The 24,803-nt window shown below is 34.0% G+C and overlaps 2 protein-coding genes across 13 annotated transcripts in view; one reads left to right on the forward strand and one right to left on the reverse strand.

The window, feature by feature from the left end:
- The first annotated feature begins 691 nt into the window (after positions 1-691).
- On the forward strand, positions 692-2,917 carry LOC147071955 (putative RNA polymerase II subunit B1 CTD phosphatase RPAP2). Its single transcript, XM_085946753.1, has one exon. It carries the CDS (start codon positions 768-770, stop codon positions 2,691-2,693), a length of 1,926 nt encoding a protein of 641 aa, XP_085802879.1. The 5' UTR covers positions 692-767; the 3' UTR covers positions 2,694-2,917.
- A 5,566-nt stretch (positions 2,918-8,483) lies between these two features.
- Positions 8,484-24,803, reverse strand: part of LOC147071956 (folylpolyglutamate synthase, mitochondrial-like) — a 28,560-nt gene continuing 12,240 nt past the window's right edge. For 6 of the 12 annotated variants that reach the window (XM_085947512.1, XM_085947510.1, XM_085947514.1 and 3 more), the window contains 7 exons: positions 24,208-24,315; positions 23,913-24,092; positions 18,269-18,405; positions 17,990-18,170; positions 17,327-17,814; positions 14,961-15,100; positions 10,879-12,504 (listed from right to left, as the gene is read on the reverse strand). In XM_085947512.1, coding sequence (XP_085803638.1) covers positions 12,191-12,504; positions 14,961-15,100; positions 17,327-17,814; positions 17,990-18,170; positions 18,269-18,405; positions 23,913-24,092; positions 24,208-24,315 — 1,548 coding nt within the window. In that variant the 3' untranslated portion in view covers positions 10,879-12,190. Of the gene's footprint in view, positions 10,775-10,878; positions 12,505-14,960; positions 15,101-17,326; positions 17,815-17,989; positions 18,171-18,268; positions 18,406-23,912; positions 24,093-24,207; positions 24,316-24,803 lie in introns of those variants that run through there. The other 6 variants (XR_015070689.1, XR_015070693.1, XR_015070691.1 and 3 more) reach the window with 2 other exon arrangements.

Raw genomic sequence — 24,803 nt, forward strand, 5'->3', positions numbered from 1 at the left:
CAGTGGGTCTATTCTATGCTTATCGACCGCTAAAGTGATAAAGTGAAAAATATTATCAAACCTAGGGTAGGTTTGTATCAAAATATTAGCACTTAATGTAACAATTACACGAAGCCGGTTTTTATTGTTGCAATAAATGCTATATTTTAACAGCACCTATCTTGCTGCTGTTAAAATATCGCACTTATTGCAACAATAAAAACCGGCTTCGTGTAATTGTTACAATAAGTGCTAATATTTTGATACAAACCTACCCTAAGTTTGATACTATTTATCAATTTAGTGTTCGATAAGTATAGAATAGACCCACAGGTATAGATGATATTATTTTATCGAGTATTATTTTGGTATACTCCGCATCCACAGCATCTATGGACAGTACGCTACTGAACATAAGCTTTAATCAATTCTTGGTATTTGTATGAGTCTGGTTCAATTCTTTACGTGGGTATGGACATCCTTAGTCGGAGTAGCCATATGATAAAAATATATTTACCTTAACAACAAAACAACAACAAAAGTTAATTATAATAATACAGTAAATTATAGTCATTTTTGTTACATGTTAATTAACGAGAATGATTGACTTTTTTATATTGTCCCACTCAGTATGGACTGTAGACTTTAATCTCTTTGACTGTAGACTACAAAGAGGTTGGATTGAATAGCTTTGAAATATGTATTTATTAGTCTATGGAACATGAAACACCTAACCTCACTTTTCAAAAGAGAAAAAAACAAACGAATGTCACTGTCAGAAGTCTAGTATGAGTCTAGTAGTCAACGGCCTCAACGGCGAAGATTCAATTTTATATTCCTACCCCATCAACATGAATAGTGAGAAACGAAGAAAATTACCTCCAAAGGTGAAGGATATGTCCAGCGATGAACTTCATATGTTCTTAACAAAACGAAAAGAATCTGAAGCCAAGGCTTTAGCAGTTGTTATTTCGTTAATAGAATATGACACCGTTGATGAAACGGATTTACTCAATGCTTTGGCTGAAATAACTCAATCACAGTATGATGACGTCACCGAAGAGAGGTCCATCATCAAATTGTGCGGTTATCCATTGTGCTCTAAAAAACTTTCTACCAGTTTACCCAACCAGAAATATAAGATATCTTCCAAATGTAATAAAATCTATGATATTACAGACAGAAAGAAATTTTGTAGTAACGAGTGCTATAAGGCGTCCGAATTTATCAAAGGTCAAGTTCTAACGAGTCCCCTATGGTATCGGGAAAAGGAGGACAACCCGGTATTTCAATTGTTACCTTTACAGTGTAAAGGGGTGCCCGGTCAAGAGATTGATCTATCGTTAATTGTAAAATTAGAAGTAGGTGACAAAAAAATAGGCACCGGATTTAAATCCCTTCTCGACTTCACTGAGGCATCATTAACTGAAATTTCCATCAAAAATGATGAAATAAAATTAGATTCTGTAGAAATGACAGAACCCAATCAAGACCAGCAGGAGATTCGATTAGATGTACCTAATACTGTTGAAATTCTCCTTGATAATGTAAATAATAAAAGTTCGACAACCAATAGTAATGATACACGTACTACTCTGCCGAATAATATTACAAAAGAATCTCCCGTAAAAACTGGAGATAAGAAGAAAAAACCCACTAAAATATCCAGTTCTAGTATAATTGGAGACATAATTGAAAGAAAGACTGAGAATAGAGTGGACCCATTTATATCAGCCGGAGAAAGTCTGCAAGCTTCTCATAAGATTGACGAACTTAATAAGAGTGTAGACAAGGAAGCGAAGGTTAAGTATGCCCGAAGGAATGAAAAAGTGAAAAGAAAAACTTTGCAATCTGTTCCACTGGCTGTGATACATATAGAAAAGTGCTTAGGAGAATGGTTTACTCTTGAAACGTTGATATTTTTATTCGGTGAAAATAAAGTAAAGCAAATGGTGGCCGACAAAGGTGACTGCATTAAAGAGTACTTGAATAATATGGCGTGTGGGCTGTTTTATAAGTCCACCTCTTATGACCAGTATCAGCAATTATGTAGAAAATTAAATTTATTGGAACTCGAAGACAGGCGATACGACAGTAAAATTACAACTCTCAAAGACACCAAGCCTCTACCCCACTATTCAATGTTAAAAGAAGAAAATAAGATGTTAGATATAAAAGTTAGAGCGTTTTATAAAGGAAATATAGAAATGCCAGTCCAAGAATCTGCCACGGAGTCGATTAAGGCGACAATTTTTGAAGAGCCACCTGTGGAATTAAATTCAAGAGAAGAAACTCTCACAAATCTTCCGCTAGTCGATAAGAATGCACAGAACGCATTAAGAAGAAAAATTGTCCTAACCGGCCTGACCAAAGTGTTACCTGATTTGTCGCAGGCATTAGGAATATCTTCCAGGGAGGTGAGCAGGGAAGTTAGACTCGTTGTGGCAACATTTAATTTACAGGCAAACAATATTCTTTTTAAGCCAGCGCAGTGGACCATGATTGCGCTCATCATTATTAAGTTGATGTCCATTCGAGATGTTCGTTTGGCAAACAGCTTAGAGAAAGAAATGGCGAATAAGCATTTGCAACTATTATTGATGAGCTATGAACAGGATGGTGGCTATCTGGACAGGTTGGTGCTGTGGTTAACTGACATTGATCGCTTGTTGGACAGCAGCAATACTCAACTTACAATTGGTGCACTTCATTAGCATGTTAAACTCTTTGACTGTAAATATTATTTGATTGTGTGCGCATGTACGTTTTAAACTTTGCTACGGCCAGAAGTGTATGTGGCAAGAAATAATCAATCTTTTGATAATCTGTATTGACGTTTTACTGTGTAACGTTCTGTTCTTGTATATTATATTATGTATACGATAAAAATACAATATCAACATGTATCAATTTGAAATAAAAGTTGCAAATGTGACAACATATTTTTGTTAATGTGATACTATCACAGTTATAAAGACCTGTTGAAATAAAATTTAAATGATATTAGTAAGCTAGTATGTAATGGACAGAGTAGTTAGAATCGCCAATTTTTTTAAAGACTCAGTTCCTGCACAAAATCGAATGATGTTCGGTTCCATCAAATGGAAAATAGGAACCCCACACCGGTTTAGATTCTTTATAAAACCAATATCGTCCCTGTATATTAATTACCTCCTATGTGGTTTGACTCATATTCTGAGATGTAAATGATATACACTCGATCCTCTTTTTGCATGGGGGATACGTACCAACATAAGGTGCCGAAGCACGTGGCGCGTCTCTCGTATCGAATCCGAAGTGACTGACTAGTGGCGCCATGTATGAACGTATGTATGTCTGGGCAGCATCCGGTGACAACATATGTATGCACCAGGGGCGTGCGGTGCATTGCAACGTAATTTTTTTGATAAATATGTACATACATACTTATTTTTATTCTTTTTAGTTTTTTTCAACAAATCAGTGTAAATAAAAATAATCGGTACCTTTTTTAAACCGTGTTATTGCAAAAAAAAGCCATGCAAAAAGAGGATATCATGGATTTTTCTATTTTTCTCACATAGAATTAATTCTATATGTACCATGTTGAACACGTAGAATCATATGTGTTGATGGATATCAAACGCCGTAAAGTCCACATATTGAAAAAAATGACTTTTGATATACGTTTAATAGAGTATGCAAATCTGCACATTATGGTATACTGCAAACCCCCAAAAGTCCACTGTTTACGTATGAAATCACGTTTCGAAAGATCAATATTTTTTCAAACCACCTTAAGTCCACAAGTTAAAGGTGAACGATGGCACCTATCATTTTCCTTAATTTCTAAACAATTATAACATAAAATGGATGTAGAAGTGGATTTTGTGGATCCAGACAAAGCCAGAAAGAGGTTGAGCACCGAAGCTAAGAACAAAATTCCTTGTAGCCATCGTGGGTATTAGATTCAATTATCTTACAATATCTCACATGTTACAACCATTTGTATTACAAGATCTGATAAAACTGCATTTTTCTCAGTTTGACATTCAGTGGACTTTACGACGTTTGATATGTGTCAACACATATGTGAACGAGTGTTCACATATTATGATTATTTTAATACTGATCTATCATTTGGGAGTTGATGTGAAAAATTAATAATTTAAATGAATTGAATTTGATGTACTATCACTTACAACCAACAAAGTAGGTAATCATTAATGATGATTTCATTTTCATCAGGTCCTGGAAAAAATCTTTCGGCTATCGCTGACACTCACATAGGATTAATTACGGTGCATGATTTTAGATGCTCTCGCATAGTATTAATTTTATTTGGTGACAGTACTTCTCTCACAGTACAGTCTTTCCACAAGTGATATAGTATAGATCAGGGATGGCCAGTGCGTCAATCGCGAAGGTATTTTTGGTTGATCGCGGACATAATAATATATTGTACTATTTCTTCTTCGAAGATGGTGAAATATGGAAAGAGGGTTTTATTAACCCTTAAATGCATGGTGTGTTCATACGAATACACAGCATAATATGGCATCTATTGTCTAAATCTTCCAAAATTTAGTGTTGACGTAATAATTTTAATCATTATCAAAGTCTATGCTTCCATTTAGTTTCACGTTTGACAACCAGACACAAATTTATTTTTTATTACGGTTTAACCACACCAATCTGACATTTCATCGGATCGTGACGTTTCTCCATGTTTGCAGTGCTATATCTATGAAATAATAGATCTTCCAGTCCTATAAAAAATCATTTTATACTGAATGAAGTCAGTCAAGCAAAGTTTTATAAAATATTTCAGATTTTTTTGTATATCTCTAGAATAATGTGATATTTACGTCTGTATTCATTCGAATACACCATGCATTAACGGGTAATATTTACCACATAGAAAGCTAATTTTTGTGAACATATTTTGGCCTTTTTAGATCAAGCCGGGAGGCATTATTTAAAAATAAAACTGAGGTAATGTCTTCAATCAATGACATCATTATCGAGAAACACAGTCATGCAAAAAACACAAGTGGTGAGCTTAAACTTGGAAGAAATTCTACAGGAAAACATTTATAAATGTGAATTCTTTTCTTAACCTTGCAATTTGACAAATCTGTAGATTACACGGATATTGCGCAACTATGCATTTTTATTTAATTGGTTTTTGAAGATATGTCTGCTTCAGAAGAATTATTAACAGTTTTACCTCTGAAGGAACGAACCAGAGAAGATATATTTAATGCATTTAAGTTGTATATTAATTGTACTCAATTTCCTATTCATAAACTAGTATCGGTAACGACTGATGGAGCCAGTGACGTCCCTAGACGAAATGCCGCCCCTGGGCAGAGCCAAAATGTCAGCCCATTTTTTATACAGTATTTTGTATCATCCACGCACAGTGTCGTTTCTTGTCACCATGAACGCCGTAGGGCAACGGAAGTAAATTAGACATCGCGAACTCGACAAAAAAATCCGAGTCCTGTTAAACCTTTTATGTTAATACATTTTGTTTCCAACCAATGAGCTGAATTTTTTAATGGAAAGATATTTTCGTTATTACTAAGCTTAGGTAGCTATTTCTATATATACCAAATGATTCTCCTCGATTTGCCGCCCTTCGAGTAACTGCCACCCCAAGCGACGCTCAATCTGCCTACCCCCATGGGACGTCACTGGATGGAGCTCCCGTGCTATGGTTGGGAATCATGTTGGATTTATTACTTTATGTAAAAATGATAAAGCAATACCCATTTTTATCAGTTATCATTGCATTATACACCAGCAGGCGTTATGTTCTAAAGTGTTAAACCTGAATCATGTGTTGGATGTTGCTTTTGAAATTGTAAATTCAATTCGTGGCGGAGCTTTACAATGAAGGCAATTACGATCATTATTTGTTGCATACAGATGTAAGATGGCTTAGTCGGGCTAAGTTTTTGAAAAGATTCAGAGATATGTTACCTGAAATTAAACAGTATTTAACAAAGGGAACAGAATATCAACTAAATGACAAAACGTGGTTGCTTGATTTTGCCTTTCTCTGACATTACAGAAAAATTAAATCAATTGAATCTACAACTTCAAGGGGGGAAAAAGTCATTAATTGATTTGGTTAGTGCAGTGAATACATTTAAAACCAAACTTTCACTGTATGAACAATTAAAGGAATGTGATTTTAAAAATTTTGATAATATGAGGTCCGAGTGTAAAGATATGCAAAATATAATGGTTAGTCAGTATTTCAATCACATATCAACATTGCTAATGGATTTTAACGTGAGATTTAAGAATTTCTCTAAATTACACAAGATGTTGCTACATTTATGTCGTTCCCATTTAATGATAAGTAGTATAAACGCGGAAGAAATAGCCATAAAAATTAGTGTTTTATTAGATATCGCTTCTATATACCTTGCCACACTTGAAGGAGAAATATTGACATTAAAATGCGATGTAGTCCTGAAAGCCAGAGCTTTAAGTCTTGATAATTTTTGGAGCCTAATTTGTGAAAACAAATATCCACATGTTTGGAAAGTTGCTTTTTTGGTTCTACATATTTGTGCGAATCGGCTTTCTCTTCAATGTATGCAATCAAAACGAAGCATCGCTCACGATTGACTAATGATAATTTGACTGCGTACTTACGTCTAGCGGTAACTTCATATCGTGAACAATACGATAAAATTGTTGAAAATATGCAATGCAAAGTTTCGGACGAAAATAAATTTTAAGATTTCTAATACTCGATATACAGGTAAATTGTGTAACTATGTCGAAATTACAGTTAATGTGTACTTACTTTTTTTTAGAAGTGAAATGCATAATAATTATATTATTGTCGTTAATTCAATTTTTTTATATACATAAATTATTATCTGTTTTCAAAATACATATTTGAATTATAAAAATTGGTGTTTTTATTGTTCTCGCATAATATAATTACAAGCGAAATCAGTCGATCGCCATAAATAACTTTATTGACTAATTGATCCTAGAAAAAAAAGTGTGGGCACCCTTGGATAGATGGTAGAGAAAAAAATGCACATCACGTGGTATCAATACTTTACTCATTTTCATCAAAATCACCAAATATGTAGGAGGTATTTAATATACAGGGACGATATAAAACTTCTCGACTTATACCAACCTACCTAACACTCCGGAACTGCAGCACCCCCAAGCAAATTGAGAAAAATGTAATATTATAATATACATAAATTTATGTATATTATATGAAAATATCAATATTATTTAAGCGTGTATTAAGCTCGCCCAGTATCGACAGTTTTGAAAAATAATCACAATATATTGCACTAAATTGATATATAATAGATGACTAATAAAATTTGAGGTTTAAAACATTAATTAGGTATAAAAAGTTTCGAAAATGGCATTGGTCTAATGCCAATCTGACCCCAATTTCATGGTACATTTTTTGATTATGCATTTAAAAAATGGTTCATGTTATTGCACTTCAGGGATCAATCAGATGTCTTTTGACACATTCATTCAAAACAATAACTATCAAAATATTGACTTCAAAGAAGTGTATTTTTTCGTCGACATAATATTATTTATATTATAATAATTATATATATATATATATATATATATTGGCTAACAAAGAATATTTAAAAAATGGTTTTTATTTTATATCAAGCAAAAATTTAAATTATTGCAAATATTCTAATGCACAGTAATCGCCAATCGGCATTTAAAAATACATACTAACAAAGGAAAAGTATATGATCCGATATTGACAAATAAATATTGATACAGGACAGGTATCGCAGCGGAAGAAGAGTATCAAAGCTTTTTTGACATCCCTAATTGTGAGTAATCCCTCAACGGAATCAAACAGAGGTACGGTGGTGTGAGAAGCCAGTGCTTAGCGCATTGGACTATGAGGGCTGCCAAATAAAGATATGATTTAAGTATGAGTATAACCATAATAATGCAAATTGACTTATTATTTGTCTGATTTTAAATTAGGCACAGCGTGAGCAGACTAGCGACATCTATTGTAACTATATGGGTTATTTATGAAAAATCGGTGACGACATCTGGTGGTAAAATACATATAAATTCATAATTCCTTCATCAACAACCTAGGGTGGGTACTAGTTTCCTCCAAATAATACTCTATCCTGTCCCTATAAAGGCCGTTTTCAATTTGGTACCCAAATATGTATTACCCATTGAATTGCTAGATATTTGCGCAGGGTATCTTCTTCAAACTAATAAATTATCGATGTTTAAAAGTATTAGTAATGACAGATGGCAACATAAAATTCTTATACTTATTTGAAAAATTAATAGATAGCAGTAGACATTCTAATTTATCTAAAAATTAGTCAAAGACATATTTAAAAAAAAATCAAAAACGATTATATTTTATTTTGAATAAAAATACCAATTATTTTTCATCAATCATTTTAGTACGGCTGATACTTATAATCTACATAGGCGATAATGGAGAAAAAAACAAAACATTTCAATTCTGTTGCCTGTGTTTGCCACACACTTATTTTTTCTTTATTTGCAAAGATAAAAAACAAACCCTATTAACAATTAAATAATTTTATTAAAAAAATAACAATGCTAAATTGTAAATAAATATAGACCATTCCTAATATATCAACATAACAAATTAACCATCTTACAAAATACAGTTTCATCCATTGATATAACCACGTAGGAGACGCTTTTAGCTAATTTTGCATACACATTCACAGTTTTTTGGTGCAGTACCGATATCAAAATAAAATCTTATTGATTTCAACAGATTTATTGAATCAATTCTCTATTTGAGGGATGACGACAACAGTATAATATTGTAACTATTACTTAACACCACATACAAATAAGAGAAAATATTTGCATATTAAATTAAATTTATTAATTAATTTGACGTTTATGTAGTAACACTCTTATCATATTTGAGATATTACATATAGCCTAAAACAGCTGCCAACATAAATATGTAACTCAAATATCATAGAATTACAAAACACTTTGTTTTTAAAACCATACAAATTTAATTGTTCTTATAACCCTGCGCGGGGCCCTTCGAATACTTTCTCCTACTCGTGCGGACGTCTATATAAGCTTTTTAGTTATATAACGCGCTGCTTGACCTTCAGTTATCAATTGGAATTGAATTTGGCTCTGTCAAAAGATATAATTCGCCTAGTTCCATACAGTAGCCTTGCTTGTACTCTGAAAACAGACAACACTGTATCCAGTAAGTAAATCCTATCAGAGTCAAGTAAGCTATTCGATTGAACTAGGTATATGATCAAACTACGCCATAGTGCTCATATTGTAAAATAACCACAAAATTTATACCCGCGTTGTATTAATTATCGTCATTGTAAAATTTTTAATAAACCATATCATGATTACAACTTATAAATAAATAAGGGATGGACGAAAAAAAAAGAATCCACACCCCTATACTCTACTCTCTATAATATCTACGAAATAATGCAGATTATGTTCTTAGTTTTTATCCATACTATTAATATTACGTTAATGTTCTTAAATTTAGTATGCAACTACATATTTCCTCAGATTAATTACATGTCCAGTCCAAACCAAAATACATATGCCCGTATACTGTTTAGAAGTTATATAAAATAGCAATTTGTAGATGACTATTCTGAATTCAGTGTTGCCAACTTTCATATGCTGATTATAGTACAAAGGTGTAAAAATTATAGTATTTTATATTTTTCGCAGAATTAAAATTACAGTATTGCACTGATACACCCCTGTTACAGGCGGGCTTCTCCCGGTGTAAAATAATCATTTAGTAGCTATCAAGTCGAAACGTAACCCTGACCTCTAGAAACGGCTTCGTAAAACATCTAATCTGATTCCTTGCTCAACCACGTAAGTATTTTTTTATTCATAAGTAAAGGCCTTCGTCCGGTGTATGAAAATCACATATTGGGCGGAGGTGTAATTAAGATACATTTAATTTAATTTAAAAAGTATAAATGATGATGGATGAAAGCGATAATTTTAAGACTAAATATAAGTACTTATTCAAATCTACTAAATTTTGCCGGCAACGTTGAAGTCTCCGCGCGCCTGCGCCGAGGTGGTCCTCGTGATTCGTCAAATCGAAAGGATCACGCGATAAAATTTGGCCAATCACGAGAGTCCTTTTTGTAGAATGGCGTGGGTACGCGAAGTTTAAAAAAAAAAAAAAAGGTTAGTGAGCGTCCGGTTTTAAAACGATACGGACTGACGACTGTAACTGTAAAAAAACTACAAAATAACCTTGTCAAACTCAAGATTAAAATATATACCTAATACCAAGTTACGCACAAGAAAGTCTCTGTTTTATTTAACCACAAACATAAATACATCGTTCCTTTTTTTTTGTGAATCCGGGGTTCGATGGACACTTGAGCTAGCCGCTGGAACCCCGGGTATCTCAGCACCATAATTGTAGTATAGTTGGCAACACTGAATTTCTGATGGAAGGATTTGCAGGTGTCGTCACGCATTTGCGTCATACAAATTGCACGTGCATTTGTGTAGACATCCCACGATGGACGAGCGGTGACATGTCTGGTAATGAAGTCGTGAGTCTCAGGCTTGAATCCCGGGTCTGGCAGTTTCACATGTTGTTTTTCATCCAGGGCACGGTAGATTCAGCAACACAAACATAAATTTTTCTCATAACAAAAATTTGTTATGATACCTCTATGTGAGGCTTCCAAGATCATCATCAGATTGTAGAACCAATGAACAATGTGTAGCGGGAAAAGGTTACAAACTAATGTATAGTATTGTCACCGGCCTTCGTTGGTGAGACGAATTCGACGGGCCGTGACACTGGGCTTAGGCCAAGAGTGAGGGGCAGGAGACTGAAACACGGATTGTTAGGTCGGCATTTATTGATAGATTACTATTGTATTAACTGTATTAACATGGACTGATATAATTGAGATTAAGCGAGAGCCAGCACGGGGCGTAGGCTCTGTGGGCACGAGGTAACAGCGAGGGGCGCAGACTCCCGAGGGCACGAGGCAGCAGCACGGGGCGCAGAATCGGTGGTCACGAGATGACAGGCACGAGCGCCGGCTGGGGCACGAGGCGACGAACACGTGGTGCCGGCTGGAGCGCAGACTCGATGGACCAAGCGGCAAGCACGCGGTGCAGGCTCTGTGGGCACGAGGTACCAGCGAGGGGCGCAGACTCCCGAGGGCACGAGGCAGCAGCACGGGGCGCAGAATCGGTGGTCACGAGGTAACAGCGAGGGGCGCAGACTCCCGAGGGTACGAGGCAGCAGCACGGGGCGCAGAACCGGTGGTCACGAGGTGACAGGCACGAGGCGACAAGCTTGTACAATGTCGATTCCACAAGATGGCGGAACACGGCGATATCGGCAGCTCGCGGCGTGCAGCGATATATCTAAACTCGAAAAATGGCGGATACGGCGGTGTTGGCCCTCGCGGCGTACCGTTATAGATAACTGAACTCACAAGATGGCGGAACACGGCGATATCGACAACTCGCGGCGTGCAGCGATATATCCAAACTCGACAAATGGCGAATACGGCGGTATTGGCACTCGCGGCGTACCGTTATAGATAACTGAACTCACCAGGCGGCGGAACACGGCGATATCTAAACTCGGAAAATAGCGGACACGGCGGGATCGGCAACTCGCGGCGTCCTAAACAATAACAAGATGGCGGGACACGGCGAGGTTCTGCGAGGACCTTTCGGGGCAACGGGCTGGCGGACAAGAAGGGCGAGCCGGCTGGCGCCGGCCGGTTATATTGCTCACCCATGCGTCAGTGGTCGTCTCCCTCCTTCCGCGGAACTCTCTCTCTGATGGCGGCGGTTGCGGCCATCCGGTTTCTGTATTGCCATAGTTCGTACCCAGAGAGAACTTATGGCAAAAGTAATGTTGTCATCTAAATGGTATTTGCAATGGCTATTTGACTGAAATGAACTGCATAAAGACAATTTTAGGGCGGAGGTAGGCTGAGGTGTCCTTTTGGGAAAACCGATGCTTCGGTCGGCTGCGGTAGTATCCCGGGGGATACCTTTATCTGGTATCAGTATGTATGCGGGCATATAATGTATATTGGTTTGAAATAGGTTTAGCAGTCTCAGATAAAAACAAACAATGCAATCATATGTTGGAATTGCAGTATTATGCATGTATGCAGTGCAGTGTACTCTAAAAATTAACCTTACTGCTTAATTGTCGACGAGATTCAGAGAAATCAGGATCTAATATACTCAGTGTATTTCCCACGAGGTGTAGTGAACCAGTAATTAATACCTGTGGTCTTTCCGATACATTCATGCGATGTTCCTTAATAAAATTAATAGCTGCTGATATGCTACCAAATGACAATTCTTTGGATTCCGAGTTCTCATGATTATGAGTAGATTTATTTGTGTTTTTAATATTATTTTGTTGCCATAGAGCTACATGCAGTGAACATCTATCGATCTGTTGTTTCATACTGACCATGTTGTTAATTTGATCTGAAATAAAAATCATCACAATAATTATTTATCTACATTAAAGGTTAAAAATCGTTCATAAATACTGAAAGACCAAAGTTTACACGTTTGTAGTTACTTAAAGTATCATCTGGATCTGTATCCTGGAACACTTCGGTGGAGCTGCACATGTACCAACTATGGAGGTTCTTATGCCACGAAAAGTGTCGTCATCCTCTGCTATAATTATATACTCTTGATCTTTCCTTGAATAAAAAGTTGGGGAATTATACTTTTGTCCTCTCATAATGTGGCCGAGGTACTGTAGTTTTCTGGTTTGGAACTTCTCGGTCCTTTCCCATTCAACTGAGAACGTCAACATTTATCATACGGTCAGTCCAAAGAATTTTGAGGATGCGTCTATATAGTCACATATCGAAAGGCACAATTCTCTGTGAAATCTCTCGGTTTAACGTCCATATTTCCATACCATCTCCATACTCGAGTGGAGCTCCACCGAACAGTTCCGGGTAGCAGAAGATAACACAAAGATCGCCCAGATGGTGGTCGACCTCCGCTAGGGTCCGGCACGATAAAAAGATGAAGTTACTTAAAATGTAAATACATTTGACACTCAATTTCGCGGGGTCGAGTTAACTGGGAATTAACTGTGATGAAAAACAGGCGGGAAAGAAATGTTTTATCATAATCTTCATTTTCATCTATTTAATGATTAAATTCGCAACAATAAAAATAGATTTCTCAACTATTTGCACCTGCACATATTGTTTGAAATAAATTGTGTTTGTGACAGTGCCAAGTGATCCACTATAATTATTGTATTTTTACAAATTATTCATTTCCCAACGCCACAATTGTAATCTGCAAAAGTTTTAACACATGCTGTGAGATTGAATTAAAACATTATGATGCTCACATAGTTTTGATTATTATCATTAATATTTTGAATTCACTGTGAAATTGATTTTCCATAGAATAGATTTTATACCAGTAAATCGAAAGTTGACAATAATCATCTCTATTAGGTACTCTTAATGATAAAGAAAATGGTTTAACCCTTTATAGGGCAAAGGTCGAAAACGGTTTATTTATCGACCACCTCATTTATGAGCTATAAGTCATACACTAAATATGGAAATATCAACCTTAGTGCGTCAAGACGTTGTCGAGAACGTTCTCTGGTTATGAAATAAGCCATCTAATATGAAGTGTACGTCAATCGCTCGCAAAACACTATTTCAACGAATGGTCGATGTATCAGCCATTGCGCGTTTACGGTCACGACTCGACGAATTCGCGAGTGACACTTGACTTTGCAAGTCATTTTGTTGCCATTTATATTATGTGTTGTGAAAAAGGGTATGTACATAAGTATTTAATATGCATTTATTTATCGATTTACATTATATTTTTTACAAATATATTGTGATAGAGTACTTGTTTCATCATTCTATTGCCAAGCGGGAAGTACATAACCTCAAATTTTCGATTCGCACGGCTGACTTCTAGAATTATTTTAAAAATAAAAAAGCAGCTTAGGCAGCTGTGTATAGTTATATTTTATTGTGAATATAGTATACTATCATAAATATATTTTAGTTTTACTCAAAATATTTGGGATCGGAAAAGTTTTCAAAATATCCGCGAAGAAATGGTGTTTTTTTGTTAGTTGTGACATCAATTGAATGCTAAAGTACTAAATTACTATCAATATCGCAACTTTAATGGGTTTGTATTGTATTATATTTGACTGTTGAAGTCACATAATCATCAGCTGGGGTCTATCCGCTGCTGGATGAAGGCCTCCCCCATCATACTCCATTTTTCTCGGTCATTTCGTAATATGGTAATGTTGTAGGTCGGTAGGTACTGTTACGATAATATGTTTTATTTTTGTTTCAGTTCATGAGTAAATCTAAAAAAAAAGAGCTGTCGATGTGCTTATTGTAGTACGGCTAAAGAGCCAAAACGCATATCTTATTTTTGTAAGCAATGTAACGTACCGCTTTGCATACTATGTTTTGAAAAGTATTACGTAAATGGGTGTAAAAAAATAAAAAATAAATTGTAACCTTTCTTATGATTAAATAAATAATATGTAAAACCATTATTTATTTGTTTTATTTGAAAAAAATATATCAAAAAATCAAAAAAAAAAAACACCTGAATGGGCACTGGTTGATAAAAAAACCATCATAAATTATAGTTTTTCCGAATTTCTGATAGATATTTTTTATTTTTATATTGAAATTGTTTTAAGATATTAAATATCTGATGCAAAATGATAGAGATCGGTTTGAAATGAAGAAAATAATGCTTTGCCCTATAAAGGGTTAAAAAACATTTTACATTAAACAAGTTTTGATACTAGCTTGAATCAATCTTTGTAATATTGATGAAAAATGGCATTTCTTTTTAATTTATTTGAGGACATGACAATATTCAATTGAAATAATATGGGATAATTGATATCTTACCGCCACATTGAGCTGTATCAAATGTAATATTTGGAACAAAAATTGCAGTTTTGAAGTTAAGTGGGATAAGTAATTTGAGTAAGGCATCTGAGTCTCGGTCACCGGTCGCGTTGAAAATGAGATACTTCTTTGATGTACTTCTAGAAATAAAACAACATAATATTATATTATACTGATACCGGATGAAGGTCTCCCACAGGAGACCACCTCAAAGGGCGGACCGAACCATCATCTTTCCCAAAATACCACAGCCTACGTCCACTCTTCGCGGTTCTCGCAACACGGGCCGAGCGGAGCCTACCTCCACTGAAAATACGAACTTCAAATTCGTCCACGCTCCCGCCAAAACACAGACGCGGTCTGTCGAAAACGGCCGCTCGCGTCGCCACTAGTCAATCCGTCGGTAAAACAGAGAGCGCGATGATGCCGGCAATCTGACAGTTGGACGCGCGCGAAAATCTCTCTCTCGCATCGGACGCCGGACAGCTAGCATCGCCTCTGCTCGCATCGGACGCGAAGCCAAGCCAGCGTCTCCAATTCTCCAGCCAAAAAGACCGCGTTGGCGCCAAGCAAGCATCAAGCATCCCAAGCCACAAGATCTCAAGCTAACAGCCAGCAAAAACCGCCTTAATTATTTTTTAATTGTTAAATCATGACAAAATTAAGAAAACTATACAATATAAATTCAATAGCTATGAATTCGGAATTAATATTTTATTAAAATAATTTAATGTTTGCGTTAATTTAGTGAATATAAGTAATTTTTCAGGCCCGGTGTTTTTCTTCCGACACGGTGACACTGGTTATCTACAGGTTATTCCATGATGACACAATTATCAGACTCATTTCCCACATTCGGTTTTACAAAATAAGACACATGTACGAAATCTACAAACGTAAAGGAAAGTATTGAATATTTCAGACCTTGGATAGTAAAATTATTTAACAGTTTTATTTTGCAATGATTACATACACAAGTAATCATATTCAATGACTTTCTTGTTGACACATGACATTGTACTCATGTAATCATAATAATATATATCTAATGACTATTTATTGACAATTATATTATCCTAAGTATTATGTTTCAATCAAAAACAAAAGAATTATTACTTTTCTCTGTTTGTGAGGTTATCAGACATATGTGTTTATTACATCTAACTTACAATTATTCATTATCATATAAAATAATTAACCCAATGTTTACGGGCTCTTTTAATTAATTTTTTAATTAACGTGTTAATTCGCATTTGAAAAGCAATTAGCAAAAACACAATTTTGTGCGGCCCGTAAGCATTGGGTTAATATACTATCATAATAGGATAATAATATATTATATTCTCTACTGCTTCCAAATTTAATATGTGAGCAACTCCTTGTAGGTACCTACACATCCATATTTCTCGCAGCGAATATTTTAAAATCTCGCTTCCGTCGATATTTTGACGGCTGCTGTCAGTGGGCCACTACCTTTACCCTTTTCCGTAGAGTTTACCCCTACATGACTGATCGTTATATATGGAAACTGGAGACGACGCAATCTTAGTAACTAAAATCGGCGTCTAAACTTAGTTGCTCAACTTAGCGACTTATGCGCCTAAGTTTAGTTCTGCATCGCGCTCTATGAATATATTTACCGATTACAGTTATTTTTGGTCAGTGAAAGTTTGAAGATTCCACAAAAAAATAAGAGTAGGTACTCTTCTGCAACATCTTCTTGGCTACGCTTTTAGGCGCTGTTGTCTACTAAATGGGAGGAGCTTGTTAGTTTATAATGGTAGTGCGGTTAAAAATGGGCGGAGCATTGTAGTTCACAGTTTTAACACGTAGCCAAGAAGATGTTGCTGATGAGTAGTAGTCTTATTCAGTACGATTCTTATTTTACTATTTTTTTTTCTCAAAATAAAGAAAGCTGACTTACCACGCTGCCAGTCAATTTTCTATGAGATTTTAAATAGGCACTTACAACAATTTGTTATAACTAAATTGAATATTCATAATCAGAGCTTATAATAGTCAAACAACAATATCTACATAAACAGCTGACAATATTGTCAAATATTATGACCTAAGCCAGGGGTGAAAACCTTTTTATGGTGCACAAAACTAAAAAAATATTTGTTACAATGCATGTCTTGTCAATGTGATTTATTTCCCTCCAAATCCAAAACAAAACTAAAAATCGTACGTTTTGTATGACGATGTTCCAGGTTTTACATGGATCTACAATTATTTCCCGTGCCAGCGGAATTCTTCCGCATGTATAAGGTTCGCCACCGCTAACCTACACTAATGTTAACCCATTGATTATGTAGATAAAATTATTTGACTTTAAGCCCTCGTCATGATAATATGTGACAAACCTGGAATGTTCCGCAAACCATTTGCTGCACACTTGAATCGATTCCAGGGTATGTGCTCCATCAATATAAAAATCAATATCATATTTTCTGAAAACTTGACATCTACCAGGCCAAAAGCATTTATTGACTCCTTCACATGTTTGCACTGGGATAATTTTTTCCATAAAATAATTATCACAGATATTTTCGGGAAAATTTGTTTCACCATTATTTACAGTATGTGGCATATTTTTATTTAAATCATTATTAAATTTAGTATTCAAACTCAGGTCATTGTAACCATTTGGCGAAGATAGCTCGTTCCCATTATTATTCAGCAAAGTGTTTTTTGATTTTGTCTTATTATGTCTCATCCAAGAGTGCGCCAATTGTATGGCTAAGGAAATATTAATCTTATGGGTTGGCATGTTGATGTTGGTTGAAAGAATCGGACAAGTTCCCTTTTCCCAGATATATTTATCAAACTCAGGAGTTATTGTCAGAGAACACTGCAAGATAAGTCATACATAATTATTTATATTTCATTAGAGAAATTAATATATTAGACGGGAATATTGAGGTGATCAGAAAATTGTTAATAACGGCTCGCATAAATCTTGCATTTAACTAACCTACTTAATTAAAAATGTAATCAACCCTAGTGAATGAAACTTTGTAACATGCCTTGACTGAATCAGCAATTTCCTCAAGAATTTTCATCGCCGGTTCTGGCTGATGTACTGTGAAAGCTTGACAGTTTGGCTTTAAGATTCCCCCTTTTTCTATTGCGATCTCCTCAATTGTGTTTCCAAGTATAGCTGTGTGCTCCAATCCCAATGAAGTTATACCAGCAACAGGTACATTACTACAAAAGTTCAAAACATCATTTTACAAGAGAGCTTTTAATGTTACGTGAAGTTGTAAATATAAAAATTCTTTAGGGATGCGTTTTGAAAAACTCACTTGACGACATTAGTGCAGTCATATCTGCCACCGATGCCTACTTCAATAATAGCTACATCCACCTTCTGTTGAAGAAATACTTGGAATGCCATTATAGTTAGGAAACTGAAGTATTTTGGCATATCACCCTCAAATTCCTGTAAATATAATAACATTCTATTGTTTCATGACATACACTTTCTACAAGGAAACTGGTAAGATCCTCATACCAATACAGTTTATAGTGTATTGTGTCCTTTGGGTTTCGAGACATTTCGATCCTTGGGACCGTCTGCTTCGAAGACGGTGGATGAAATCAGTCCTCGCTTGACTGATAAGACAGGTGAGAGCCGTTCAACTGAGTACCTGAGACGGCGAATAAGCATAGACATCCAAAGAGGTAGTGCAGTCGCCATTTTAAGTACTTTTGAGGTATTCAGGAGACCGGAGGAGGGAAACCTAGTACCTATATCAATAGTTTTATGTAATTTATATATGTATATAATTTATTAATTTTTTGTATTGATGTCTGATTTGTTTGCATATTATTATATATTGTTTCTGTGGTATTGTTATTATATTTTTACCACGTTTTTATTAGCTCGTATTCTTGTTTGTCCGGTACAGATTTTTTCTTGTGTGTCCTGTACAAATTTTTTCTTGTTTATCCAAGATTTGTATTGGACGATTGAAGATTTTTAACTAACTTCCCGACTAGCTACACATTTGAAACTTTTAGAATATATCAGAACACGATGACAATGCATTCTTATAATACTTTTGGCCATCTTTAAGGCGAATTCTTTGCCTCAATTTACGATCAAATGTGACTTCAACGCCATCTAAAGGCATCTACAGGCATCTACCATGAATTTCTAAAAATGTGTTACTAAAAACTTTCGTCGATCGCAACCAGATGGCAATAAAATATAAAATAAAATATTGTGTGTCGCCATATATTAAAAATCATAAGCTTGATAAAAATGCATTTAAATTTATTATATATTTACTTACCTATGTAAAAATATTTACAATTAATTTTTTCCCCATAAAATATTTACAATTCTAACATGTCTATTTGATTTGATTTAAAGTGTTTATGATTTTTACATTTTGTTTACCGTAGTTTTTTTACAGTGGCAATACAAGGGTATCCTGTCCAGTCAATGAACCAGATTTTTTTACGTTGTCAATACGAATTAATATAAATATTTTTCTACAGTAAAATTCATTTATAGTAGTAAATGAACATTTAAGTACAAATGTTTATAAGATTGAGTTTAATCTTGTACAATTGACAATTACATCGAATTTCTACTAGAGGTGGAATAAAAGAATGATATGAAATGAATAGCAAAACAAATGCCATTCGAATTATTATTAAACAAAATAAGGAATATACAGTTGTACTTGGTTATTACTAGGAAGGTTGGACCGGCTGAATGTGCTCGTTATAAGCGGTACTCGTTATATCAGAGAATAGGTATTTTTATTGTCGGCGAAAACAACAATTAGACACTTAACTAGTGTCATAAACGTAATCTGTCCCCGGCGGCATCCTGTCCGATCGGATTTTATTGCTTAGGGTCGAAATGTCTTTAAACGATTAACACATTACCAGTATTTTAGCTCGGTATATCCGATAAGTATCTCGTTATAACAGTGAATAAAAATGTACGGAGAAAATCATATACCAAATGTCAACGACTGTTTCCTCATTACATCCGAGATCTCGCTATGTCCGAGATTGTAATAACCGAGTTCGACTGTAGTTATAATTATGACAATGTCGATATTATATAGACATCCCAATTCATTTCGTTTCAACCATGTCCGATAATAATGGGTTCATATGGGCCTCCACAGAGTGGACGGTTTGTATTAACTAACTAACTATATCTGAGATAAGAATAAAGTAAGACACGCAACGAATTGAATAAAAAAGAAGTTGGAGGTAAGAAAAAACGTAAATAAACATGCGAACAAATCTTGATAAGCAAACCCAAGGACAAAATAAGTGACAAATTAAAAAAAAAATTGTAAAACGTAAGAAAAAAATTTAGAATTTGAAGTAAGTGCACCACTGATTACATAATATTCTAAGAAAAAGACAGAACGTTATTTCTTTGAAAAAATCTAATGTCGATTTTAAAGAACAGTGCAAGATAAAATAAAAGATAGTTTTATTTATTTTACCTATAAATGTGTAAGTGAAATGGATTTGGAGATATAAAAAGAAACCTTATTGGCCCAGTGGTTTCTAGGTGTGGACTTTTGTAATTCCCTGAAGATCTCGAATAAATAATTAAAAATTATCAACACCTATACCATATTCCTAGGTATCTACTATGATTGAAAAGTAGATCTTAATTTTTTGTATTTATGATTGCTTCATAAAAAAACAATATTTACGACTTTATGATGTAACAGATAAATGAGCAACTAAATAGTGATCCAAATATTATGAAAAGTTCAACTATCAAAGCATCACGGCATAAAATTAGTAATACCACGGTTATACACAATTTATTGTACCTACCTATTGTTATAATTTTCTTAGTTCATTTAATCGTTTTTAATTTAATTTATTTTCAAATTCACCTCTTATGTGTTCATTCACTGAATTGTTTACCCTATATTTTATGGAGACTAATAATAACTTCTATTTTCTACATACTAAATTATCAACCTCCACTTTTTGATAGGACGGCATACAGTTATATAGGCACGTAGATAATAATTTTAAGGCCGTAGACAGGAATGAACGTTTGATGGCCCAAATATAGTACAATAGTATGTATGTAATTAAAGTTAGGGTACAAGTCGGTTATCCTGGATACAGCGGCAAAGACATTTTGAAAATAGCCTATATACTGGATTATTTGTTAGGATTACCTAATCTAACTTAAACTAACCCAAACTAACAAATAATCCAGTATATCGGCTATTTTCAAAATGTGTTTGCCGCTGTATCCAGGATAAACATATAGAACAAAAGTTAGTGAAGTGGAAGTTTGTCGAGGCTGTTTTGATCGGGTTAATTTGTCTTTGAATAATATTGTGACTAGAAATTTTAACAATTCTTATTATTTTTAACATTGTATATTGTTCATAATTTTCGCGACTACCACGTGAATAGACGATTTTTTTTTTACTTATAACATTTTAAACACTTAACATAAATATGGATAAATTGTACAGTTACTAGACAAAGATTAAATTTGATGTGTGTCAGAAGTATCTTAGGCATTTTCGCTCGTATGCTTTCTTTATATTATTATGAAACTATATTTATTTTAAAATCGCTTTATAAAAGGTAGGTACGTCAAAACAGTAATAAATATCTGAAATAATTACACAACACTATTTCAGAAAGTGGAGGTTGATATATGTAGTCCATTGACATATGCTCCAATATCGCAAACAAAAATTATTGACAGCAGAATTAACACAGTTTTTGTCTTCGTACCTGGCGAACCTTTATTTTCAATGTATGTGTGTGTGTATGTATTTTTTAATCTATGCAAGTACTGTTTCAAAAATAGTTCGATTTATTTCCGCGTTAGCAGCATATGTCGATAAAGTCTTGTCAAATATTCATTTTATTTACAATCGATTCGTTAATATACAAAAATACAAGATTAAATTTAAATAACTAGCCTAAAAATTATTAAATAATATTTTTAATAGAAACGCTAAGCGTTTTTTGCGATAAATTACGTCTGAACCGAGATGTTTCGATTTTAATTGCATGCTTTCTAACCTCTAAATCGATGTTTTTTAAATTTGAAAAAAAAGATATAAGGATATAATAAATTCCAATTAACGTTTAGCGTTTCCCTAGGTAATAGATATACGTACATTTTTATCGTAATTTTGATAATAAATCTTATGTCATTCATTCTTACCACCCGATAGAAATGTACCGAATTTGACACGTATTTTTGGTATATAGAACTCCACGATACATCTTAATATTTTTTTTTTTTTTTCTCATTACTTTTGAATATATATTTACCGATTAATAAACTTTTCTAGCTATTTTTCGATAACAACTTTACCTAGAGACATCACCTTAAGCAGAATTGAATTCATTTTCAGTTAATTCTGTTTTGTATGTTTCGGAAAAAATTCGTTAAAAGTAATATTTACTACTCACTATTATTGGTTGCTAAGGGGGTCTTAGCAACTAAATTATTAATATATACGTGCGTTACTATGGAAATCAATATGAAATGTCAAAATGACAATTCAGTATTCTATATCAGTACCTATTCGGTATTTCTATCAAGTACAAAAAAAAGTATTTATTAATACATAGAATATAAGTATAGTAGAATATAGAATATAAGTAATATAAGTTTATATGATTCAACAGAAAATTTAAAAACGTGGTATATAAAAAGTTCTTTTTATCTTGTAATTATTATGTAAACGTTCTTATTGAATCTAACCTAACCTAACATATTTTTCAATTTGGAAACTGATTGGCATTATACACTGACATACAAGAGGATAAGACTTATCAGTAGAAAAATGCGCACAGGTTTTCTGCTCAGATCCATGACAGATAAAACAAGATGGCTGCCAAAATTTAAAACTCCTAAAACTATTTCTGATTTGATTGATTTTAAATTTAGATGTATTTTATGGAGCTGAATACAAATTCAAAGTTAATCAATATATTTTGCAATTAGAAGCCCAGAAAATCAGAACAATTCATAGAGATCCTTTATATCTTTATACTCCGGCTCTAGGATGAAAATTATGTAATATATAGGTATACTAAAAATATTTGGTAATTGTGCCACAGACGTCGTCATGAGTTTTTTTTTTTTTTTTACGAAAACAGTTTATTCCATCTCTTTTTCTGTCGGCGCATAGGCTTTTCGATCCAATAATTTTATTGTTAATTGAAAATTTGAAATTTTCATACATTTTGGTGCATCATTATCACAAACTAAGATTATATTAGGTAATAATAGGTTGAGGTAGGTTAGGTTTGGTTTGCTCTAAAAAGAAAGTTATAAAATCTCATGACATCATCTGCGGCACATTTACCAAATATTTTTTTTACATACAGTAGGCGCTCGGTAATCCGGCACCCATATTTTTTCACCTATGCCGGATTGTCGGAAATGCCGGATTATTGGATTTCTATAGGAAATAATTCTATCACAGATTTGCACAGTAAAACTCTTTATTAATTTATGTAAACATACACAAAAAACGCTTATAGTAAAAAGTGCAACAAAAGTGCAAAGTTATAAAATGTATACTCTACCTACCTATGTATTTAAATACTAATAATTTTCCATAAATTCGTCTGCGTGAAATACGAAAAGATAAAAGAGACAAATAACAATGAAGAAATAGATTGATTTGTATTTATTTATCCGCGTCTCATCTCATATTGTTGCATGTGAGTTCTTTTTTAGAAGCTTCTTTTAAAAAAAAAGAGAATGATAAAAGTCAACTAAACTGGTTCAAAAAATGTACCTAGTCTAATAGCCGTGCAAGTTTTATCAATATCGGTTAAGTAGTTTTTGAGTTACAACTAAACAATCAGACAGACAGACTTTATTATCAATAAAGATTGTTTTCGCACATCATTTGATGTGTTTTTCACCTAGTAGGATATAATACATAAATGATTGTTATGTACCTGAGTTTTCTGTAGTTCTCCGTACACATGACAGAATGAATCGGCGAAAAGATCTTTTTCCATAGGTTGGCCATTGAGCCGTATTCTTTCGTTAACAGATATCAGATGTGGGGATGAATAGAAACCAGTTTTATATCCATGGTTATTTAAGATCGACTCGCACAATGCACTGGTTGTTCCCTTCAAATAATTATGTCTATTATACCTAATTTACTATTTATGACAATCATATAGGAATAGACCGTAGGCTTCAAAAATAATTATCTCATCGGCATTATGCAGATATAAAAATCACCTTTCCCTTTGTTCCAGCCACATGAATAACAGATAACTTTTTTAATACATCGGGTGTTATTCCTATTCGGTTGAGATACCTCCAGATATCTTTAATATTGGTACATTCCTAGAAAAATAAGAATGATCTTAAGATACCTATAATATGGTGGCAGATTAACACTAACGCAAAAATGATTTTGTCATCATTGGAAGAAGCTTATTAGAGAAACCAAGATGCCTACGAAATGATGTGACATTATCACTATCAATAATTCTGCATTTTATTACATGACAAAACACCAAACAAAAAGCATAATAATCATAGAAAATACATATAGAGATAGCCAATAGCTCAATTGGGAGAGCACACACCCGGACAGTGAAAATGAATGAATTTTCTGAGGTTTTTAAAAATTATGCATTGTCAATAATAAGAATCTAACATTCTTTATTGTTCATCTTGAAAAAAAAACCCGAAAAGAACTTTCTTCAAGATTTTTTCTAACAAACAAGTACATATGTCTCAGATGTGTTTCTGAATTATGTATGCTTCATAAAAAATGTTACATTCTTAAATCCTGCGAATTATACATTGAATAAAAAAAAAGTTTATTA

This window comes from Rhyacophila brunnea, unplaced genomic scaffold (genome assembly GCF_057557595.1).
Source record: "Rhyacophila brunnea isolate RB1 unplaced genomic scaffold, BYU_Rbru_1.0 scaffold_2, whole genome shotgun sequence".
Lineage (NCBI taxonomy): Eukaryota > Metazoa > Arthropoda > Insecta > Trichoptera > Rhyacophilidae > Rhyacophila > Rhyacophila brunnea.